The 21372-nt window shown below is 51.2% G+C and overlaps 1 protein-coding gene across 6 annotated transcripts; it reads left to right on the top strand.

Moving 5' to 3' along the window:
• The first annotated feature begins 1079 nt into the window (after positions 1-1079).
• On the top strand, positions 1080-21318 carry TIA1 (TIA1 cytotoxic granule associated RNA binding protein). 6 transcript variants are annotated; one of them, XM_064731185.1, is made up of 13 exons: positions 1080-1232; positions 5663-5759; positions 7200-7293; positions 9965-10019; positions 10133-10170; positions 10637-10724; positions 11007-11082; positions 12602-12710; positions 14057-14152; positions 14259-14343; positions 15483-15606; positions 16476-16615; positions 20163-21318. In XM_064731185.1, the coding sequence occupies exons 1-13, from the start codon at positions 1207-1209 to the stop codon at positions 20272-20274; spliced, it is 1140 nt and encodes a 379-aa protein (XP_064587255.1). In that variant the 5' UTR covers positions 1080-1206; the 3' UTR covers positions 20275-21318. The 6 variants fall into 6 exon arrangements, 5 of the variants coding, with proteins under 5 accessions (XP_064587255.1, XP_064587256.1, XP_064587254.1 ...); XM_064731186.1 differs by lacking the exon at positions 10133-10170 and having other exon boundaries at positions 7200-7298; XM_064731184.1 differs by lacking the exon at positions 10133-10170 and having other exon boundaries at positions 7200-7298; positions 10595-10724.
• The last annotated feature ends 54 nt before the right edge of the window (positions 21319-21372 follow it).

The raw sequence follows: 21372 nt of genomic DNA, 5'->3' as shown, positions 1-21372 counted from the left end.
CTTTACCTTTAATTATGTTCATTTAACTCCTTTATTTTCATTTTCCCGCCCTTGCAGAAGGTGCCCCTTTCTCGGTGCCCACATGTACCTTTTCGCTCTGCTTTTAATCCCTTTTTTTAAATCTCTTTACTTTTAATGATTTTATTTTAATGCCTCGGTTTTAAATTATTTTCGTTTAAACCCTTTTCTTTTAAACTCCTTTATTTCAGCCACTTTATTCTAACTCGCTTATTTTTATTCTCTCCTGCCCCTGGCCTCTGTTGCTGGTCCCTACATGAACTTTTTCACACTGCTTTTAATCCCTTTTCCTTTGATTTTTTATTTTTTAAATCCTCATGTTTAGTTCCTCTAATTATTAAATGTTTATAATTTATTTTAATTACTTTATTTTAGTAATCTTTCTTTTAGTCCCTGTATTTTATAAACTTTATTTCCCCACCTCATTGCCTCATTCCCGATGCCCACCTGTCCCTTTTCACCACGACTTTACTTTCAATTCTTTCATATTTAATCCTGTAATTTTAAACTCCTCCTTTTTAGACACTTCTATTTTAATTCCTTTATCTCCTTTACTTTTAATACCTTTATTTCCCAGCCCTGCTGGCCCCATTCTTGGTGCCCGCATGTCCCTTACGCGCATACCCCTTTCCAACGCGGTTTTAACTCCTTTTAATTATTTTCTTTTTACTTTTTAAATTCTAAATTTCTTTCAACACCTTTATTTTCCCACCTTTATTGCCATTCTTCTGGTCTGATGCCCCCGTTCCCTGTGTCCGCTAGCACCTTTTCACCCCGCTTTTAACGCTTTTATTTTTAAGGCCTTTATTTTAAAGCCCTTCATTTCTCACCCTTTTATTTTTAACGCCTTTTAAATCCCTTCATTTCTCACCCCTTTTACTTTTAACGCCTTTATTTTAAATCACTTTTCACCACTTTTCTCGCCTTTCCCTCACGGCCGCGCATGCGCGGAGCGGCCGCGCGTCCCCGCGCCGTTCCCGCGCTCTCCCCGCGCACGCGCGTTCCCGCCCCCGGCCCTGGCCCCCCCCCGGCCCCTCAGCCCGCCCGCCCGCCCGCCGCCATCTTGCGAGGAGCCGCCGCGGGACCGTCCGCCGGCAGGGCCGGCGCCGCTCGGGCTGCCCGGGCTGCCCAGGGCTCACGGGGCCGCCCCGGCGGGCGGGAAGAGCCGGGGCGGGCGGCGGCGGCGCCATGGAGGATGAAATGCCCAAGACCCTGTGAGTGGGGAGGGGGCGAGACCGCCTATTGTTCCCGGCTCCGCGGGGAGGGGCGGCCCGGGGTCGCCTCACGGACGGGGCCCCTCAGGGCTCCGCCGCGGAGCCTCGGCCGCCCGCAGTGCTGAGGGGCAGCCGGCCCCCTCCGGCGGCGACGGAGCCCGGCTCCCGCGGTATTGCTGCCCTTTCCCCGGTGCCAGTGCTGGGCACCGCCGGCCTGCCCTCCGCTCCGGGCGTTCCCCTGGGCCTCCAGCTCGCACCTGGAGGGACAGGGCTGTGTGGAAGCTGTGTGTCCCTTCCCCTGTACGTCCCAACTCACATCTGGAGAGAAAAGGGGTCTGCAAGCTGTGTGCCCCTTCCCAGTCCATGCCAGGTCACACCCGGAGGGAAAAGCGGCCAGGAAGGTGTGTCCCCCTTCTGTTGGATAGAAAGGGGGTATGGAAAGTGTGTGCCACTCTCCGCAGTCCATGCCAGGTCACATCTGGAGGGAAGGCAGTGTGGAAGGTGTCCCCCCCTCTCTGCTACATCTGCACACATCTGGAGGGAAGGGGCTCTAAGGTGTGTGTGCCCCCCTCCCTTGTCTATCCCAGCCCCTGGCAGAGCATTAAACTGGGATGATCCGAGTCCCTTCCGCCCCAAACCATTCGTGGTGAGGATGCTGTCACTCTGTATGATCCATGAAGGGTTTTGTGAGTGCCTGGCTGGATTTTGGCCTTGGCACACAGCTGGAACCCCCTGGCCTGCTCAGCAGCTCCATAGGAATGACCAGGCACTGCCCGTGAATCCAGGGCTTGTCCCAGTGTTCAAAGCACTCTCTGAACCTGTTGCTTCCCACTGAGTGAATTAGGAATTAAAGAAGCCACGCCAGGGGAGGTTTAGGTTGGATTTTAGCAAAAGGTGCTGCAGCACCTGACTGCTGTGCCCACCTGGGCTGTTCCCCTCCTTCTCCCAGGCAGGTGTTACTGGAGTAGCTTTCCCTTGTTTGGATCAGGGGAATCAGGCCCCACTGTTGCCATCCCACCCCCAGAAGCCTTGTTCTGCAGTGTGGCAGGGAGGGAATCATTGCAAGCTGAGGGATTGTTGTGCCCTGGGGCTGCTGAGTGCCCACAGGACAGCAGGACCCCGACGTGCCTCACCCCATGTTGGAGATTTTTTCAGAAATGGCTTGGAAGGCAGCTGTGGGGGACAGGTTCTCACAGCCTGTTTCTGTAAACAGCAGAGGTTCTCAGGTTGTTTTTAATTACAAGTAAAAGTGACAAACATGAAGGCCTTGAGGACCTTGCATACCAGAGTTCTCAGGCAGCTTTCTCATAACAAGTAGATATTCTATCTTTGGATGTTTTGGGAAAGCAAAAATAATTTTGAGAACCCAAATCTTGGTATTGGAAACATCAGGAGGAGTTGCTATGTTATCTCTGACCTATTGTGAGCTCAGATTTTGCAATATGCATGAACTTAATTAACACGGTTATAAAAAGTGACTGATTGATGAATAAACCGGAGTCAGATGCTGAGCAAGAAAGGTGGGTCTCTCCCTCTGACTTCAATACCCCCAGCACTGAGCACTCCCAGCTTTCCAATCCCGCTGTTCTCCCACATTTTGGGAGCTATTCCTGCCTCTGCACACACAGTGCTGGTGTGTTTGTTTGGGAAGGTGTTTTCCCCCATGTGTGCCAAGGAATGCAGGTCCCTGTCCTGGAGCACGTGCAGCTGCTGGCACACACAGAACATCACAAAAGAGCTGCAGGATCACTGAGTGCTGCCTTGAAACAGCTCAGGGCCCAGCAAATCCAGGCTGGGATTTCTGTCACTCCCTCCCTGAGGCTCTCTGGGGTCATACAGGGAATTGTCACCTGCTGGTGCCACAGGTTGGGTTGGGAAGGAGCAGAAGGTGCAGCTCAGGTTGGGTGTTCAGCCTCTCTGAGCCCCCTCTCAGCTGGGGAGAGAATTTAATTTAATTAATTTAATTGCCTTAATGAAGTGCTCTGATCCCTCCTTGTTTCACCATTCTGAGGTGCAGGAATCACTCACTCAGAGCAGACAAAGCCTGTAAAGGGTTTTTAAAACCCAGTCCTGCCTCCTGCCTAAAAGTTGCTTTAATAATTAGCACAGAGCTCCTGCATGAGCCATTCCTGACAGAGCTCTGTCTCCTTCCCCCATAAGCAAAGCTTGGAGCACAAACAGATCCTGGATGTGCTGCTGGCTGTTTTCTGCCCCTCTGGGGGCACTGCAGGTGCACCAGGGTGGTTCCAGGGCTGGCATTTGGCCACGATTCCCAGGCTGAGGTTTTTCCCACAGGACATTCCTGTGCAGGAGCTGTGGCTGCACCTCGAGGGCTGAGGTTTCTCACTGAGCTTTTTATAAAAATCCCATGATTTGGGCTCAACAACACCAACAAAACAACAAAACAGCCACCCCTGGGCCTTGGTGGGTGGGAGTGGAGGTTTGGGCTGTGGTTGTGCTGCAGAGGCTGAGCCCTGCACTCCAGCACGTTCCAGGCACATCTGGGCCTTCCAAAACCTCAGGGCTTTGGGAGGAACCATCCAAATGTTGTGGGAAATGTGGAAAAACAGCAGCCTGAGCTGCTGGGGCAGGGATGGGGGAGCTGGAATTTCTGTACTGGGAAATCATAATAGGAATATGGGAACTGGAGTTCCTGTACTGGGAGATCAATGGGTGTGAGAGCTGGAATTCTGTGCTGGGAAATTGTAGTAGTAATATGGGAATTGGAATTCTATACTGGGAATTCAGTGTAGGGATATGGGAACTGGAATTTCTGTACTGGGAAATGAATCAGTGTAGGGATATGGGAACTGGAACTTCTGTACTGGGAAATCATAATAGGAATATGGGAACTGGAGTTCCTGTACTGGGAAATTGTAGTAGTAATATGGGAACTGGAATTCTATACTGGGAATTCAGTGTAGGGATATGGGAACTGGAATTTCTGTACTGGGAAATCATAATAGGAATATGGGAACTGGAGTTCCTGTACTGGGAGATCAATGGGTGTGAGAGCTGGAATTCTGTGCTGGGAAATTGTAGTAGTAATATGGGAATTGGAATTCTATACTGGGAATTCAGTGTAGGGATATGGGAACTGGAGTTTCTATACTGGGAATTCAGTGTAGGGATATGGGAACTGGAATTCTATACTGGGAAATCATAATAGGAATATGGGAACTGGAGTTCCTGTACTGGGAAATCATAATAGGAATATGGGAACTGGAGTTCCTGTACTGGCAGATCAATGGGTGTGAGAGCTGGAATTCTGTGCTGGGAAATTGTAGTAGTAATATGGGAACTGGAATTCTATACTGGGAATTCAGTGTAGGGATATGGGAACTGGAATTTCTGTACTGGGAAATGAATCAGTGTAGGGATATGGGAACTGGAGTTTCTATACTGGGAATTCAGTGTAGGGATATGGGAACTGGAATTTCTGTACTGGGAAATGAATCAGTGTAGGGATATGGGAACTGGAATTTCTGTACTGGGAAATCATAATAGGAATATGGGAACTGGAGTTCCTGTACTGGGAGATCAATGGGTGTGAGAGCTGGAATTCTGTGCTGGGAAATTGTAGTAGTAATATGGGAATTGGAATTCTATACTGGGAATTCAGTGTAGGGATATGGGAACTGGAGTTTCTATACTGGGAATTCAGTGTAGGGATATGGGAACTGGAATTCTATACTGGGAATTCAGTGTAGGGATATGGGAACTGGAATTTCTGTACTGGGAAATCATAATAGGAATATGGGAACTGGAGTTCCTGTACTGGGAGATCATAATAGGAATATGGGAACTGGAGTTCCTGTACTGGGAGATCAATAGGTGTAAGGGTGTGAGAGCTGGAATTCTGTGCTGGGAAATTGTAGTAGTAATATGGGAATTCTATAGTAGTAGTTTGGATTTCCAATTCCTCAATTCCAGTAGTTTCCAATTCTGTAGTAGTAATTGGAATTCTATACTGGGAATTCAGTGTAGGGATATGGGAACTGGAGTTCCTGTACTGGGAAATGAATCAGTGTAGGGATATGGGAACTGGAATTTCTGTACTGGGAAATGAATCAGTGTAGGGATATGGGAACTGGACTCTGACCTGGGGAATCAGTTTGGAAGGTGAACTTCCTGGAGCCATGGAATCCTGGATTGGTTTGGGTGGGAAGGGACATGAACCCATCCAGTGCCACCCCTGCCATGGCAGGGTCACCTCCCACTGTCCCAGGCTGCTCCCAGCCCTGTCCAGCCTGGCCTTGGGCATCCCCAGGGATTCTCCTCTGGGAGTTCCATCCCAGTGTCCCACCTCCCCCAGCCCTCAGCAGTGGGAGGCCGTTCCCCCTTTTCCCATCACTCCATCCCTGCTCCCAAGCCCCTCTCCATGCTCCAACACGTCTCCATCCCTGTCCCTGCCTGTGTTTGTCCCTCAGGTACGTGGGGAACCTCTCCAGGGACGTGACCGAGGCTCTGATCCTGCAGCTCTTCAGCCAGATCGGGCCCTGCAAGAACTGCAAGATGATCATGGATGTAAGAGCCCCAATCCTCTGATCCCCCTGCTCCCCTCAGGGTGCTGCCTCCAGGCTGTGCCTGTGCTCAGGGAACAGCACCTGGAATAAACCTGGGCATGGTTTGGCATCGTTTCTGTGCATGCCTGGTGGGGAATGTAGGGATGGGTGGGCATGGAGAGGGACAGTGAATCCCCTCATTAAATCAGGAGGGGATTGCAAATGAGGTTTGAAAAGGTCTTTGCCATAATTTTCCCTTTCTAAAGTAGAATTGAAAGCTCTGAGAGCGTTGTTAGTCCCTGTAGGGTCAGAAAACCTGTCCAGGTGGGGCTGTTGAGGTGTCAGCAGTCAGAGGCTGAGCAGAGCAACCAGAGCCTGGCTTTGTGTCCCTAATCCTGGGTTTGAGTCCCTAATCCTGGGTTTGAGTCCCTAATCCTGGGTTTGAGTCCCTAATCCTGGGTTTGAGTCCTAATCCCGGTTTTGAGTCCCTGATGCCTGGTTTGTCTCTCCATTCCTGGCTCAGTGTCCCTAATCTCAGGTTAATGTCCCCAATCCCCTCTCAGTGTCCCCAATCCCAGCTCAGTGACCCCAATCCCAGCTCAGCTCCCCAATCCCAGCCCAGGTCCCCAATCCCAGCCCAGGTCCCCAATCCCAGCTCAGTGTCCCCAATCCCAGCTCAGAGTCCCCAATCCCAGCTCAGAGTCCCCAATCCCAGCTCAGCTCCCCAATCCCAGCTCAGCTCAGCTCCCAGCTGAGCTCCCCAATCCCAGCCCAGCTCCCCAATCCCAGCTCAGCTCCCCAATCCCAGCCCAGCTCCCCAATCCCAGCTCAGTGTCCCCAATCCCAGCCCAGCTCCCCAATCCCAGCCCAGCTCCCCAATCCCAGCCCAGCTCCCCAATCCCAGCTCAGGTCCCCAATCCCAGCTCAGCTCCCCAGTCCCAGCCCAGCTCCCCAATCCCAGCTCAGCTCCCCAATCCCTCTCAGCTCCCCAATCCCAGCTCAGTGTCCCCAATCCCAGCTCAGTGCCCCCAATCCCAGCCCAGCTCCCCAATCCCAGCTCAGCTCCCCAATCCCAGCTCAGAGTCCCCAATGCCAGCCCAGGTCCCCAATGCCAGCTCAGTGACCCCAATGCCAGCTCAGTGACCCCAATGCCAGCTCAGTGACCCCAATCCCAGCTCAGCTCCCCAATCCCAGCCCAGCTCCCCAATCCCAGCCCAGCTCCCCAGTCCCAGTCCAGGTCCCCAATGCCAGCTCAGAGTCCCCAGTCCCAACTCAGCTCCCCCAGTGCCAGCTCAGCTCCCCAATCCCAGCTCAGTGCCCCCAATCCCAGCTCAGCTCCCCAGTCCCAGCCCAGCTCCCCAATCCCAGCTCAGTGCCCCCAATCCCAGCCCAGCTCCCCAATCCCAGCCCAGCTCCCCAGTGCCAGCCCAGGTGCCCAGTGCCAGCCCGTGTCCTGTCTCAGACAGCTGGCAATGATCCCTACTGCTTCGTGGAGTTCTACGAGCACCGGCACGCGGCCGCAGCGCTGGCTGCCATGAACGGCAGGAAGATAATGGGTAAGGTAAGCTGCCCTGCTCCTGGTGAGTGTGTGCCAGGGGCAATCCTGCTGGGAGAGGCTGTGCCAGGGGCTGATCCTGCTGGGAGAGGCTGTGCCAGGGGCAGATCCTGCTGGGAGAGGCTGTGCCAGGGGCAGATCCTGCTGGGAAAGGCTGTGCCAGGGGCAGATCCTGCTGGGAAAGGCTGTGCCAGGGGCTGGGGGCACCCAGGGGCTGATCCTGCTGGGAGAGGCTGTGCCAGGGGCAATCCTGCTGGGAGAGGCTGTGCCAGGGGCTGGGGGCACCCAGGGGCTGATCCTGCTGGGAGAGGCTGTGCCAGGGGCTGATCCTGCTGGGAGAGGCTGTGCCAGGGGCTGATCCTGCTGGGAGAGGCTGTGCCAGGGGCAGATCCTGCTGGGAGAGGCTGTGCCAGGGGCTGATCCTGCTGGGAGAGGCTGTGCCAGGGGCTGGGGGCACCCAGGGGCTGATCCTGCTGGGAGAGGCTGTGCCAGGGGCTGATCCTGCTGGGAGAGGCTGTGCCAGGGGCTGGGGGCACCCAGGGGCTGATCCTGCTGGGAGAGGCTGTGCCAGGGGCTGATCCTACTGGGATAGGCTGTGCTGGGGCAGATCCTGCTGGGAGAGGCTGTGCTGGGGCAGATCCTGCTGGGAGAGGCTGTGCTGGGGCAGATCCTGCTGGGAGAGGCTGTGCTGGGGCAGATCCTGCTGGGAGAGGCTGTGCCAGGGGCAATCCTGCTGGGAAAGGCTGTGCCAGGGGCTGATCCTGCTGGGAGAGGCTGTGCCAGGGGCTGGGGGCACCCAGGGGCTGATCCTGCTGGGAGAGTCTGTGCCAGGGGCAGATCCTGCTGGGAGAGGCTGTGCTGGGGCAGATCCTGCTGGGAGAGGCTGTGCCAGGGGCTGATCCTGCTGGGAGAGGCTGTGCCAGGGGCTGGGGGCACCCAGGAGCAGATCCTACTGGGAGAGGCTGTGCCAGGGGCAGATCCTGCTGGGAGAGGCTGTGCCAGGGGCAATCCTGCTGGGAGAGGCTGTGCCAGGGGCTGATCCTGCTGGGAGAGGCTGTGCCAGGGGCAATCCTGCTGGGAGAGGCTGTGCCAGGGGCTGATTGTGCTGGGAGAGGCTGTGCCAGGGGCTGGGGGCACCCAGGGGCTGATCCTGCTGGGAGAGGCTGTGCCAGGGGCAATCCTGCTGGGAGAGGCTGTGCCAGGGGCTGATCCTGCTGGGAGAGGCTGTGCCAGGGGCTGGGGGCACCCAGGGGCTGATCCTGCTGGGAGAGGAGGAGCCGTGCTGCAGATGTGGGACTCTGCCTTTGGGGTGGAGATCTCAGTGGGACAGGGCTCAGAACAGGAGTTGAGGGGGTTGGGAGCAGTTCAGGGTGTTGGAGGAGTTCAGGATTTTGGGAGAAGGAGTTCAGGGTGTTGGGAGGAGAAGTTCAGGGTTGTTGGGAGGAGGAGTTCAGAGCATGGGGAGGACGAATTCAGGGTGTTGGAGGAGTTCAGAGCATTGGGAGAAGGAGTTCAGGGTGTTGGGAGGAGAAGTTCAGGATTTTGGAAGAAGTTCAGGGTTTTGAGAGGTGAAGTTCAGGATTTTGGGAGAAGTTCAGGGTGTTGGGAGGAGAAGTTCAGGATTTTGGGAGAAGGAGTTCAGGGTGTTGGAGGAGTTCAGGATTTTGGGAGAAGGAGTTCAGGGTGTTGGAGGAGTTCAGGATTTTGGGAGAAGGAGTTCAGGGTGAGAGGAGAAGTTCAGAATTTTGGGAGAAGGAGTTCAGGGTGAGAGGAGAAGTTCAGGATTTTGGGAGGGGAAGTTCAGGATTTTGGGAGAAGGAGTTCAGGATTTTGGGAGAAGGAGTTCAGGGTGTTGAGAGGAGAAGTTCAGGATTTTGGGAGAAGGAGTTCAGGGTGTTGGGAGGAGAAGTTCAGGATTTTGGAAGAAGGAGTTCAGGGTGTTGGGAGGAGGAGTTCAGAGCATTGGGAGAAGGAGTTCAGGGTGTTGGAGGAGTTCAGGGTTTTGGGAGAAGGAGTTCAGGATTTTGGGAGAAGGAGTTCAGGGTGTTGGGAGGAGGAGTTCAGAGCATTGGGAGGAAGGTGGAGCTGAGGATGTGCAGCTGGGAGCACAATCACACAATTCCAGTGTGGTTGGGTTGGGAGGCCCCTCATTCAGAGCAGTGCAAGGGCAGAGCCCAGCAGGGTTTTGATGTGTGCTGACAAGGAGCTCCCACAGCCTGTTCCAGCCCTCCAAGGAAAACTTTCCTTCATCTTTTCCCTCATATTTTCCTTCTTTTTTCATCATATTCAGGTGGAACTTCCCATGTTTCTGTCCCTGGGCACACTGATCAGAGTCTGTCCCCATCCTGTTCACAATCACCTTGGGACATTTGAAGCCATTCCCTGTGTCCTGTCCCTCCATCCCCTGTCCCCAGTCCCTCTCCAGCTCTCCTGGATCCCTTCAGGCCCTGGAATATTCTGGAAGCTCTCCCTGGAGCTTTCCTTTCTCCAGCTGAACCCCCCCAGACCAATTAATCCAGCCTTGTTAATTTAAGAACAAACCCCCTCCCCAGAAAAAATACCTTAAACTCAACTTTGCCCCCCAGCCTTGCCCTGTAGGGTGGGATTTGAGCTCTGGAGGTGTCTGAGCTTTTTGGGATTTGCCAAACCTGATGTGTGCTTGCCATTTGCAGGAGGTCAAAGTGAACTGGGCCACCACCCCCAGCAGCCAGAAGAAAGACACCAGCAGTAAGTGTCACCTGAGCAGGGTGTGAGACAGAAAAGCAGCACACACAGCTCTCTGGGGATGGTTTGCATTGGAATCCTAATTGGTGATTGTGTTTGTGTTAATTAAACTTCAGGGCAAATCTGATCTTTGCCATCACACAGCGTTCACAAGGTAATTGTAATTTCTTGAACATCAAATTGTGGATCTCCAGGGTGTTCCTGAAGCTGAGTTTGGGGTTTTTTTTTTTTGGTTTGTTTTCCATTGAATTTTTAGGGAAAAATTCCATTAAATTCTCTTCCATTTCCCTGTAGCGTCAGGAAGGGATTTGGTGCAAATCTGTGGGCAGTTGGGAATTAAAACCCAAAATGTCTCATTCTGGAGTTTTGAGGCACATTGAGCATCTCCCTCAAGGAGCATCCAGAAGGTTCCATCACTCCCAGCCATTTCTGTGGGAAAATCCTTGGAATTTCAGGCTGGTGTGGCTAAACCCCATCAAGTGCCTGATTTTTAATAATGAATTTTGAATAACAGCTGAGTTTTAATAAAGGGTATTTTTAAGAAGAGTTTTTTTTTTTTTCCTCTGCTCTGCTCTGAGGGCATCTTCAACCTCTGAACCTCCTTTCTGTTTCCCCCAAAGACCATTTCCACGTCTTTGTGGGGGACCTGAGCCCTGAGATCACCACTGAGGACATCAAAGCAGCTTTTGCTCCATTTGGAAGAATCTCGTGAGTGTTTTTCAGGGTGGGGACAGCTTTGTGTGGATTCAGTGACACTGTGGCACTGCAGGGACAGCTCTGCTCACACACCTGGTTTGCTCTCCCATCAAAATTTACATCTGCCCAAAAAATGGGCTAACAAATTGACCTGAGAATGAAAGAATTCATTGAATTTAATAATAATTCAATTTAATAATTTATTTTCTGTTCATTTCTGTGGAACATTTGCAATGAGCAGGTGGAATAGAATGGCAAATAAATCAGATTTTAAAGGTTCCCTTTGTGCTTTAGGGATGCACGGGTGGTCAAGGACATGGCCACGGGCAAGTCCAAGGGCTACGGCTTCGTCTCCTTCTTCAACAAATGGGTGAGAGATCTTTGTTTCCTTCCTAAAAAATGGGTAAAACCCTTCATTTCCCTCTTCAATAAATGGGTAAAATCCCTTCATTTCCCTATTTAATAAATGGGTGAGAGATCTTTGGTTCCTTCCTCAAAAATGGGTAAAACCCTTCATTTCCCTCTTAATAAATGGGTAAAACCCCTTCATTTCCCTCTTAAGAAATGGGTAAAATCCTTTATTTCCCTCTTTAATAAATGGGAGAGAGATCTTTGGTCCTTCCAATAAGGGTAATCCCTTATCTCCTCTTCAATAAATGGGTAAAATCCCTTTATTTCCCTCTTTGATAAATGGGTAAAATAATTTATTTCCCTATTTAATAAATGGGTAAAATCCTTTATTTCCCTCTTTAATAAATGGGAGAGAGATCTTTGGTTCCTTCCTTAAAAATGGGTAAAAACCCTTATTTCCCTCTTCAATAAAAGGGTAAAATCCCTTTATTTCCCTCTTTGATAAATGGGTAAAATCCTTTATTTCCCTCTTTGATAAATGGGTAAAATCCTTATTCCCTTACAAAATGAGAGATCATTGGGTTCCTTCCTCAAAAATGGATAAACCCCCATTTCCCCTTTGATAAATTGGTAAAATAATCATTCCCTCTTAAAAAATGGGTAATCTTATTCCCTCTTAAAAATGGGAGAAGACTTGGTTCCTTTCCCCAAAATGGTAAATCCTTTCCTCTCTTCAATAAAGGGTAAAATCCTTATTCCTATGTAATAAATGGGTAAAATCTGTTACCCCTCTAATGAAAGTAATCCTTTATTCTATTCAGTGAATGGATGAGAGACTTGGTTCCTTCCTCAAAAATGGGTAAAAACTCAGGAGGGCACTGGGGTCCCCCCATGGCCCTGTCCCATGGGATGGGGTTGGGGACACTCAGGGGGACACTGGGGTCCCCCCATGGCCCTGTCCCACAGGGGTGGGAACTCAGTTTCCTGGGTCCCCATGCTCTCCCACAGAAGGGGTGGGGACACTGGGGTCCCCCCATGGCCCTGTCCCACAGGAGGGGTTGGGGACACTGTAGGGTCACTCAGGTGACACTGGGGTCCCCCCATGGCCCTGTCCCACAGGAGGGGTTGGGGACACTCAGGTGACACTGGTCCTCATGCCCTGCCACAGGAAGGGTTTGGGACACTCAGGTGCACTGATCCCCATGGCCCTGTCCCACAGGAGGGGTTGGGGACACTCAGGGGGACACTGGGGTCCCCCCATGGCCCTGTCCCATGGGATGGGGTTGGGGACACTCAGGACATGGGTCACTCCTGCTGCCAGAGGGTGGGACACTCAGGGGACACTGGTCCCCATGGCCCTGTCCCATGGGATGGGGTTGGGGACACTCAGGTGACACTGGGGTCCCCCCATGGCCCTGTCCCATGGGATGGGGTTGGGGACACTCAGGTGACACTGGGGTCCCCCCCTGGCCCTGTCCCACAGCAGGGGTGCCAGCAGTGGGGTCAGTGGGGTGTTTGTGTCCCTCTGTCCCCCGCAGGACGCCGAGAACGCCATCCAGCAGATGGGGGGCCAGTGGCTCGGGGGCCGGCAGATCAGGACCAACTGGGCCACCAGGAAACCTCCAGCTCCCAAGAGCACCTATGAGGGTGGGTGCCCACCCTGTGCCCTGCCAGCTCCTGGCATGGGGGATCCCAGAGGTTTTGGGGTGGGAAGGACCTCAGAGCCCATCCAGGGACACCTTCTCCAATGGCAGGGTGCTCCAAGCCCTGCCCAGCCTGGCCTTGGACAGCAACAGGGATGGAGCTGCTCTGGGAATTCCACCCCAAAATCCCATTTAAATCTCCCTTTTCCCAGTTTGAACCATTCCCTGTGTCCTGTCCCTCCACCCCTTGTCCCCAAGCTCTCCTGGAGCCCCTTCAGGCCCTGGAATGACTCTGAGCTGTCCCTGTAGAGATTTGCAGGTCATTCCCAACAATCCTGTTCAGTCAGGACTGGAATTGCCCCCTAGTTCCTGACCCAGCCCTTTGCAAACCCCAAACCCAATCTCTTTGCAAACCCCAAACTTTGCAAACCCCAAACCCAATCTCTTTGCAAACCCCAAACCCAATCTCTTTGCAAACCCCAACCCCAATCTCTTTGCAAACCCCAAACCCAATCTCTGCAGCCCTCTGAAAACCCCAAACCCAATCTCTTTGCAAACCCCAAACCCATCTCTCTCAGCCCTTTGCAAACCCCAAACCCAATCTCATCCCAGCCCTTTGCAAACCCCAACCCCAGTCTCTTTGAAGACCCCAAACCCAATCTCTGCAGCCCTCTGAAAACCCCAAACCCAATCTCTTTGAAGACCCCAAACCCAGTCTCTGCAACCCTTTGCAAACGCCAAACCCATCTCTCTCAGCCCTTTGCAAACCCCAAACCCATCTCTGCAGCCCTTTGCAAACCCCAAACCCAATCTCATCCCAGCCCTTTGCAGACCCCAACCCCAATCTCTTTGCAAACCCCAACCCCATCTCTCTCAGCCCTTTGCAGACCCCAACCCCAATCTCTGCAGCCCTCTGAAAACCCTAAACCCAATCTCTTTGCAAACCCCAACCCCATCTCTTGCAGCCCTTTGCAAACCCCAACCCCAATCTCTTTGAAGACCCCAAACCCATCTCTCTCAGCCCTTTGCAAACCCCAAACCCAATCTCTGCAGCCCTCTGAAAACCCTAAACCCAATCTCTTCACAAACCCCAAACCCAATCTCTTTGCAAACCCCAAACCCAATCTCTTTGAAGACCCCAAACCCAATCTCTGCACCCCTTTGCAAACCCCAAACCCAATCTCATCCCAGCCCTTTGCAAACCCCAAACCCAATCTCTTTGAAGACCCCAAACCCATCTCTCTCAGCCCTTTGCAAACCCCAACCCAATCTCTTTGCAAACCCCAACCCCAATCTCTCTGAAGACCCCAACCCCAATCTCTCTGAAGACCCCAACCCCATCTCTTGCAGCAAGCACCAAGCAATTGTCCTATGACGAGGTGGTCACTCAGTCCAGCCCCAGCAACTGCACCGTGTACTGTGGGGGCGTCACCTCGGGCCTCTCAGGTACGTGTGGCCCCGCCCACCGCGCCAGCCCCGCCCACCCTGCCAGCTCTGCCTCACCTGCTGCCTGTCTGTCTGTCTGTCTGTCCCTCCGTCCTTCCTGCTCCAGAGCAGCTGATGCGCCAGACCTTCTCCCCCTTCGGGCAGATCATGGAGATCCGCGTGTTCCCCGACAAAGGCTACTCCTTCGTCAGGTGGGGGAAAATGGGGGCGTTATCTCAGTAAATATTCCTAATTAATATCCCTATAAATATTCCCAATAAATATCACCAGTAAATATTCCCAATAAATATCCCAATAAATATCCCAGTAAATATTTCCAATAAATATTTCCAGTGAGTATACCAATAAATATTCCCAATAAATATCCCAATAAATATCTCAGTAAATATTCCCAATAAATATCCCAAGAAAATATTCCCAATAAATATTTCCAATAAATATCCCAGTAAATATTCCCAATAAATATCTCAGTAAATATTCCTAATAAATATCCTAATAAATATGTCAGTAAATATTCCCAATAAATATCCCAATAAATTTTCCCAGTAAATATTTCCAATAAATATTTCTAATAAATATCCCAATAAATATTTCCAGTGAATATACCAATAAATATCCCAATAAATATGTCAGTAAATATTCCCAATAAATATTTCCAATAAATATCCCAGTAAATATTCCCAATAAATATCTCAGTAAATATTCCCAATAAATTTTCCCAGTAAATATCCCAGTAAATATTTCCAATAAATATTTCTAATAAATATCCCAATAAATATTTCCAGTGAATATACCAATAAATATTCCCAATAAATATTTAAAATAAATATCTCAAGAAAATATTCGCGGTAAATATTCCCAATAAATATTTCCCATAAATATCCTAATAAATATCCCCCATAAATATCCCAATAAATATGTCAGTAAATATTCCCAATAAATATCCCAATTAATATTGCCAATAAATATTTCCAATAAATATCCCAGTAAATATTCCCAATGAATATCCCGATTAATATTGCCAATAAATATTACCAGTAAATATTTCCAATAAATATTGCCAATAAATATTCCAAATAAATATCCCAATATTCCCAGTAAATATTTCCAATAAATATCCCAATAAATATTCCTAATCAATATCCCAATCAATACCCCAATCAATATTCTCAATCAGTATCCCAGTCAATATTCTAATCAGTATCCCAATAAATATCCCTTCAATATCCCAATCAGTATCCCAATCAATACCCCAATCAGTCAATACCCCAATCAATCAATTGATCAATCAATCAATTGATCAATCAATCAATCAATCCCCCCTCCCCAGGTTCAGTTCCCATGAGAGCGCCGCCCACGCCATCGTCTCCGTCAACGGCACCACCATCGAGGGCCACGTGGTCAAATGCTACTGGGGCAAGGAGAGCCCCGACATGGCCAGCCCTGTGCAGCAGGTGCTAATTAACCTCTGCTAATTGGCTGGGAATGGAGGGAGGTGCTAATTAACCTCTGCTGATTGGCTGGGAATGGAGGGAGGTGCTAATTAACCTCTGCTGATTGGCTGGGAATGGAGGGAGGGAGGTGCTAATTAACCTCTGCTGATTGGCTGGGAATGGAGGGAGGTGCTAATTAACCTCTGCTGATTGGCTGGGAATGGAGGGAGGTGCTAATTAACCTCTGCTGATTGGCTGGGAATGGAGGGAGGGATGGATGGATGATGGATGGATGGATGGATGGATGGATGGATGATGGATCCATGGATGATGGATGGATGATGGATGGATGGATCCATGGAAGATGGATGGATCCCTGGCTGGCTGATGACGATCCATGGATGGATGATGGATGGATGGATGGATGGATGGATGGATGGATGGATGGATGATGGATGGATGGATCCATGGATGGATGGATGGATGGATCCATGGATCCATGGATGGATGGATGATGGATGGATCCATGGATTCATGGATGGATGGATCCATGGATGATGGATGGATGGATGATGGATGGATCCATGGATGGATCCATGGCTGGCTGATGACGGATCCATGAATGGATGGATGATGGATGGATCCATGGATGGATCCCTGGCTGGCTGATGACGATCCATGGATGGATGGATGGATGGATGATGAATGGATGATGGATGGATGATGGATGGATCCATGGATGGATGGATGATGGATGGATGATGGATGGATGGATGGATGGATGGATCCATGGATGGATGATGGATGATGGATGGATCCATGGATGGATCCCTGGCTGGCTGCCGCCTCCCCGGCGCGTGCCCGTTGCTGACGGTGCCCGTGTGCCGCAGGGCCAGCTGAGCTACCCGCCGGCCTACGGGCAGTGGGGGCAGTGGTACGGCGGTGCCCAGCTGGGCCAGTACGTGCCCAACGGATGGCAGGTGCCCACCTACGGCGTGTACGGCCAGGCCTGGAGCCAGCAGGGCTTTGGGTGAGTCAAACTGACCCCACAGCAGGGTGGGGACATCCCAACAGGGGTGGGGACATCCCAACAGGGTGGGGACATCCCAACAGGGTGGGGACATCCCAACAGGGATGGGGACATCCCAGCAGGGTGGGGACATCCCAGCAGGGGTGGGGACATCCCAACAAGGGTGGGGACATCCCAACAGGGTGGGGACATCCCAACAGGGGTGGGGACATCCCAACAGGGGTGGGGACATCCCAACAAGGGTGGGACATCCCAACAAGGGTGGGGACATCCCAACAGGGTGGGGACATCCCAGCAGGGTGGGGACATCCCAACAGGGGTGGGGACATCCCAACAAGGGTGGGGACATCCCAACAGGGGTGGGGACATCCCAGCAGGTTGGGGACATCCCAACAGGGGTCAGGACATCCCAACAGGGGTGGGGACATCCCAACAAGGGTGGGGACATCCCAGCAGGGGTGGGGACATCCCAACAAGGGTGGGGACATCCCAACAAGGGTGGGGACATCCCAGCAGGGTGGGGACATCCCAGCAGGGGTGGGGACATCCCAACAGGGTGGGGACATCCCTACAAGGGTGGGGACATCCCAGCAGGGGTCAGGACATCCCAACAGGGATGGGGACATCCCAGCAGGGGTCAGGACATCCCTACAAGGGTGGGGACATCCCAGCAGGGATGGGGACATCCCAACAGGAGTGGGGACATCCCAGCAAGGGTGGGGACATCCCAACAGGGGTCGGGACATCCCAACAGGGGTGGGGACATCCCTACAAGGGTGGGGACACCCCAACAGGGGTGGGGACATCCCAGCAGGGGTGGGGACATCCCAGCAGGGTGGGGACATCCCAACAAGGGTGGGGACATCCCAACAGGGGGTGGGGACATCCCAACAAGGGTGGGGACATCCCAGCAGGGTGGGGACATCCCAGCAGGGTGGGGACATCCCAGCAGGGATGGGGACATCCCAGCAGGGTGGGGACATCCCAGCAGGGGTGGGGACATCCCAACAGGGGTGGGGACATCCCAACAGGGGGGGGACATCCCAACAGGGGTGGGGACATCTCAGCAGGGGTGGGGACATCTCAGCAGGGCTGGGGACATCCCAGCAGGGGTGGGACATCCCAACAGGGGTGGGGACATCCCAGCAGGGGTGGGGACATCCCAACAAGGGTGGGGACATCCCAGCAGGGGTGGGGACATCCCAGCAGGGGTGGGGACATCCCAACAGGGTGGGGACATCCCAACAGGGGTGGGGACATCCCAACAGGGGTGGGGACATCCCAGCAGGGTGGGGACATCCCAACAAGGGTGGGACATCCCAACAGGGGTGGGGACATCCCAACAGGGTGGGGACATCCCAACAGGGTGGGGACATCCCAACAGGGGTGGGACATCACAACAAGGGTGGGGACATCCCAATAGGGTGGGGACATCCCAACAGGGTGGGGACGTCCCAGCAAGGGTGGGGACATCCCAACAAGGGTGGGGACATCCCAACAAGGGTGGGACATCCCAACAAGGGTGGGGACATCCCAGCAGGGTGGGACATCCCAACAGGGTGGGGACATCCCAACAAGGGTGGGACATCCCAACAAGGGTGGGGACATCCCAACAAGGGTGGGACATCCCAACAAGGGTGGGGACATCCCAACAAGGGGGGGACATCCCAGCAGGTTGGGGACATCCCAACAGGGTGGGGACATCCCAACAAGGGTGGGACATCCCAGCAGGTTGGGGACATCCCAACGGGTGGGGACCTCCCAGCAAGGGTGGGGACATCCCAGCAGGGTGGGGACATCCCTACAAGGGTGGGGACATCCCAACAGGGGGTGGGGACATCCCAACAAGGGTGGGGACATCCCAACAGGGGTGGGGACATCCCAACAGAGATGGGGACATCCCAACAAGGGTGGGGACATCCCAGCAGGTTGGGGACATCCCAGCAGGGATGGGGACATCCCAACAGGGGTGGGGACGTCCCAACAAGGGTGGGGACGTCCCAGCAGGGTGGGGACATCCCAACAGGGGTGGAGGCATCCCAACAGGGGGTGGGGACATCCCAACAAGGGTGGGGACATCCCAACAGGGGTGGGGACATCCCAACAGAGATGGGGACATCCCAACAGGGATGGGGACATCCCAACAGGGGTGGGGACATCCCAACAGGGTGGGGACATCCCAACAAGGGTGGGGACATCCCAACAGGGGTGGGGACATCCCTAAATGATTTTTGTTTAGTTTAACAATCCCTAAAGTATATTTATTTAATTTAGCAATCCCTAAAGGATATTTTAGCAATCCCTAAAGGATTTTTCAGCAATACCTAAAGTATATTTATTTAATTTAGCAATCCCTAAAGGATATTTTAGCAATCCCTAACAGATTTTCATTTAGCAATCCCTAAAGGATTTTTCAGCAATCCCTAAATGATTTTTATTTAGTTTAACAATCCCTAAAGTATATTTATTTAATTTAGCAATTCCTAAATGATATTTTACCAGTCTCTAATGATTTTTTCCCCTCTCCAGGCAGAGCCCCCATGGTTGGCTCCTGGGTACAGCGTGCACCTTTTTAGCAATCCCTAAAGAGTTTTTATTGAATTTAACAATCCCTAAAGGATATTTTAGCAATCCCTAATGGATTTTTATTTAGTTTAACAATCCCTAACAGATTTTCATTTAGCAATCCCTAAAGGATTTTTATTTAATTTAGCAATCCCTAAAGGATATTTTAGCAATCCCTAAAGGATATTTTAGCAATCCCTCAAGGATATTTTACCAGTCTCTCATGATTTTTTCCCCTCCCCAGGCAGAGCCAGTCAGTGCCCCCATGGTTGGCTCCTGGGTACAGCGTGCACCTTTTCTAGCAATCCCTAAAGGGTTTTTATTGAATTTAACAATCTCTAAATGATTTTTATTCTATGTAACAATCCCTAAAGGATATTTTAGCAATCCCTAAAGGATATTTTAGCAGTCCCTTATGGTTTTTCCCCCATCCAGGCAGAGCCAGTCATCACCCCCATGGTTGGCTCCTGGGTACAGCATGCACCTTTTTAGCAATCCCTAAAGTATATTTATTTAATTTAGCAATCCCTAAAGGATATTTTAGCAATCCCTAAAGGATATTTTAGCAATCCCTTATGGTTTTTCCCCTCTCCAGGCAGAGCCCCCCAGGATGTCCCCCGGGTTCACCATGCACCTTTTTAGCAATCCCTAAAGGGTTTTTATTGAATTTAACAATCTCTAAATGATTTTTATTCTGTGTAACAATCCCTAAAGGATATTTTAGCAATCCCTCAAGGATATTTTACCAGTCTCTGATGATTTTCCCCCCTCCCCAGGCAGAGCCAGTCGTCGCCCCCCTGGATGCCCCCTGGGTTCAGCGTGCACCTTTTCTAGCAATCCCTAAAGGGTTTTTATTTAGTTTAACAATCCCTAAAGGATATTTTAGCAATCCCTAAAGGATATTTTAGCAATCCCTAAAGGATATTTTAGCAATCCCTCAAGGATATTTTACCAGTCTCTAATGATTTTTCCCCCTCCCCAGGCAGAGCCAGTCGTCGCCCCCCTGGATGCCCCCCGGTTTCAGCGTGCAGGCCCAGAACGGCGCCGTGGTGCCCCCCCAGCCCGGATTCCGTGTGGGCTTCGAGACCCCCTGACCCCCCCCCAGCGCTGAGATTGACCCAAACCCCTCCCTTTTCACCCCAGAGCCACCCCGGATGCTGGATCGCCCTCACCGCCGCCGCCTTCGCTCTTTTTATTTTGGCTTTATTTTTATTTTTAATGTGTTTTTTTACAAACACAAACTGCAGGGACTCGGCTGCCTCAGCTGAGAATCGGGGGCAGGAATTGCACAAAGTCATTCTTGGGGTTTGTTTTTTTTTTTGGGATTTTTTTTCCCTCAGGAAGAGCTGGGAAAAAAAAAACCACCCCAAAAGAAGCCAAAAGTGTGGGGATGTGGAGGTGCCTTCAGCCCCACAGCTCTGTTTGAAAGGAGCCTCTTGGTGGAGGCTTTTTTTACCAGAGAAATCTTCGTTTACATCCTTTTCTTGTGGATCTCAGTGTGGTTTTCAGGGTTGGGGTTTTTGCCTTATGCTGGGGAAAAAAAAAAAACAAAAAACAAAATATAAAAATAAAAAAAAAGGGACTCAAAAGTGCCCAAATCTCCCCACATGAGCCAAGATTCCCACCCTGGGACAGCAAAATTCCTGTTGCTAAAACAGATCCCTCCAGGGCTTGGTTGGTTTTTTTTTTAATTTTTTACTGATTTCTACATTTTCCTGTACTGATTCTGTAAAATATTCCGAGCAAATTGAAGAATTTTTGCACAACCTTCGGCCACTTTTGTACGTTTTCCTTATTTAAAGGTAGGACACAAAGGAGCCTTTTGATGTGATTTATGCCTCAAATCTTCCTTTTTTTTTTTGATCCTTCTTTTTTTTGTGGATATGAGATATCTCTTGGAATATAAAGTTTTTAATCCATTGTGTAAAATTCCCTCCGTAGCCCAGGTGTGTTTCACAAGGGAGTGAAGGTGAGAAGAGCTCCCAAACCTCATCTATCAGAGGCCAAAAAACGCCCTTTTTTATCCTACCTCTCGCCCAGCCTTTAAAAAAAAAAACACAAAAAAACACACAAAAATGGAAAAAAATACGAAAAAACCTTTTTTTTTTAGAAAAAAAAAAGAAAAATGAAAAAACTGAGCTGGTGTGTGCTGTGTTTTGTCAGGTGGTGGCGCGGTGGAGTTGAGAGGGGGC

The sequence above is a fragment of the Zonotrichia leucophrys genome, chromosome 22, assembly GCF_028769735.1.
Source record: "Zonotrichia leucophrys gambelii isolate GWCS_2022_RI chromosome 22, RI_Zleu_2.0, whole genome shotgun sequence".
NCBI classification, from domain to species: Eukaryota; Metazoa; Chordata; class Aves; order Passeriformes; family Passerellidae; genus Zonotrichia; species Zonotrichia leucophrys.
Note: the sequence above shows the minus strand (reverse complement) of the source record. Positions and strands in the feature narration are given on the sequence as shown.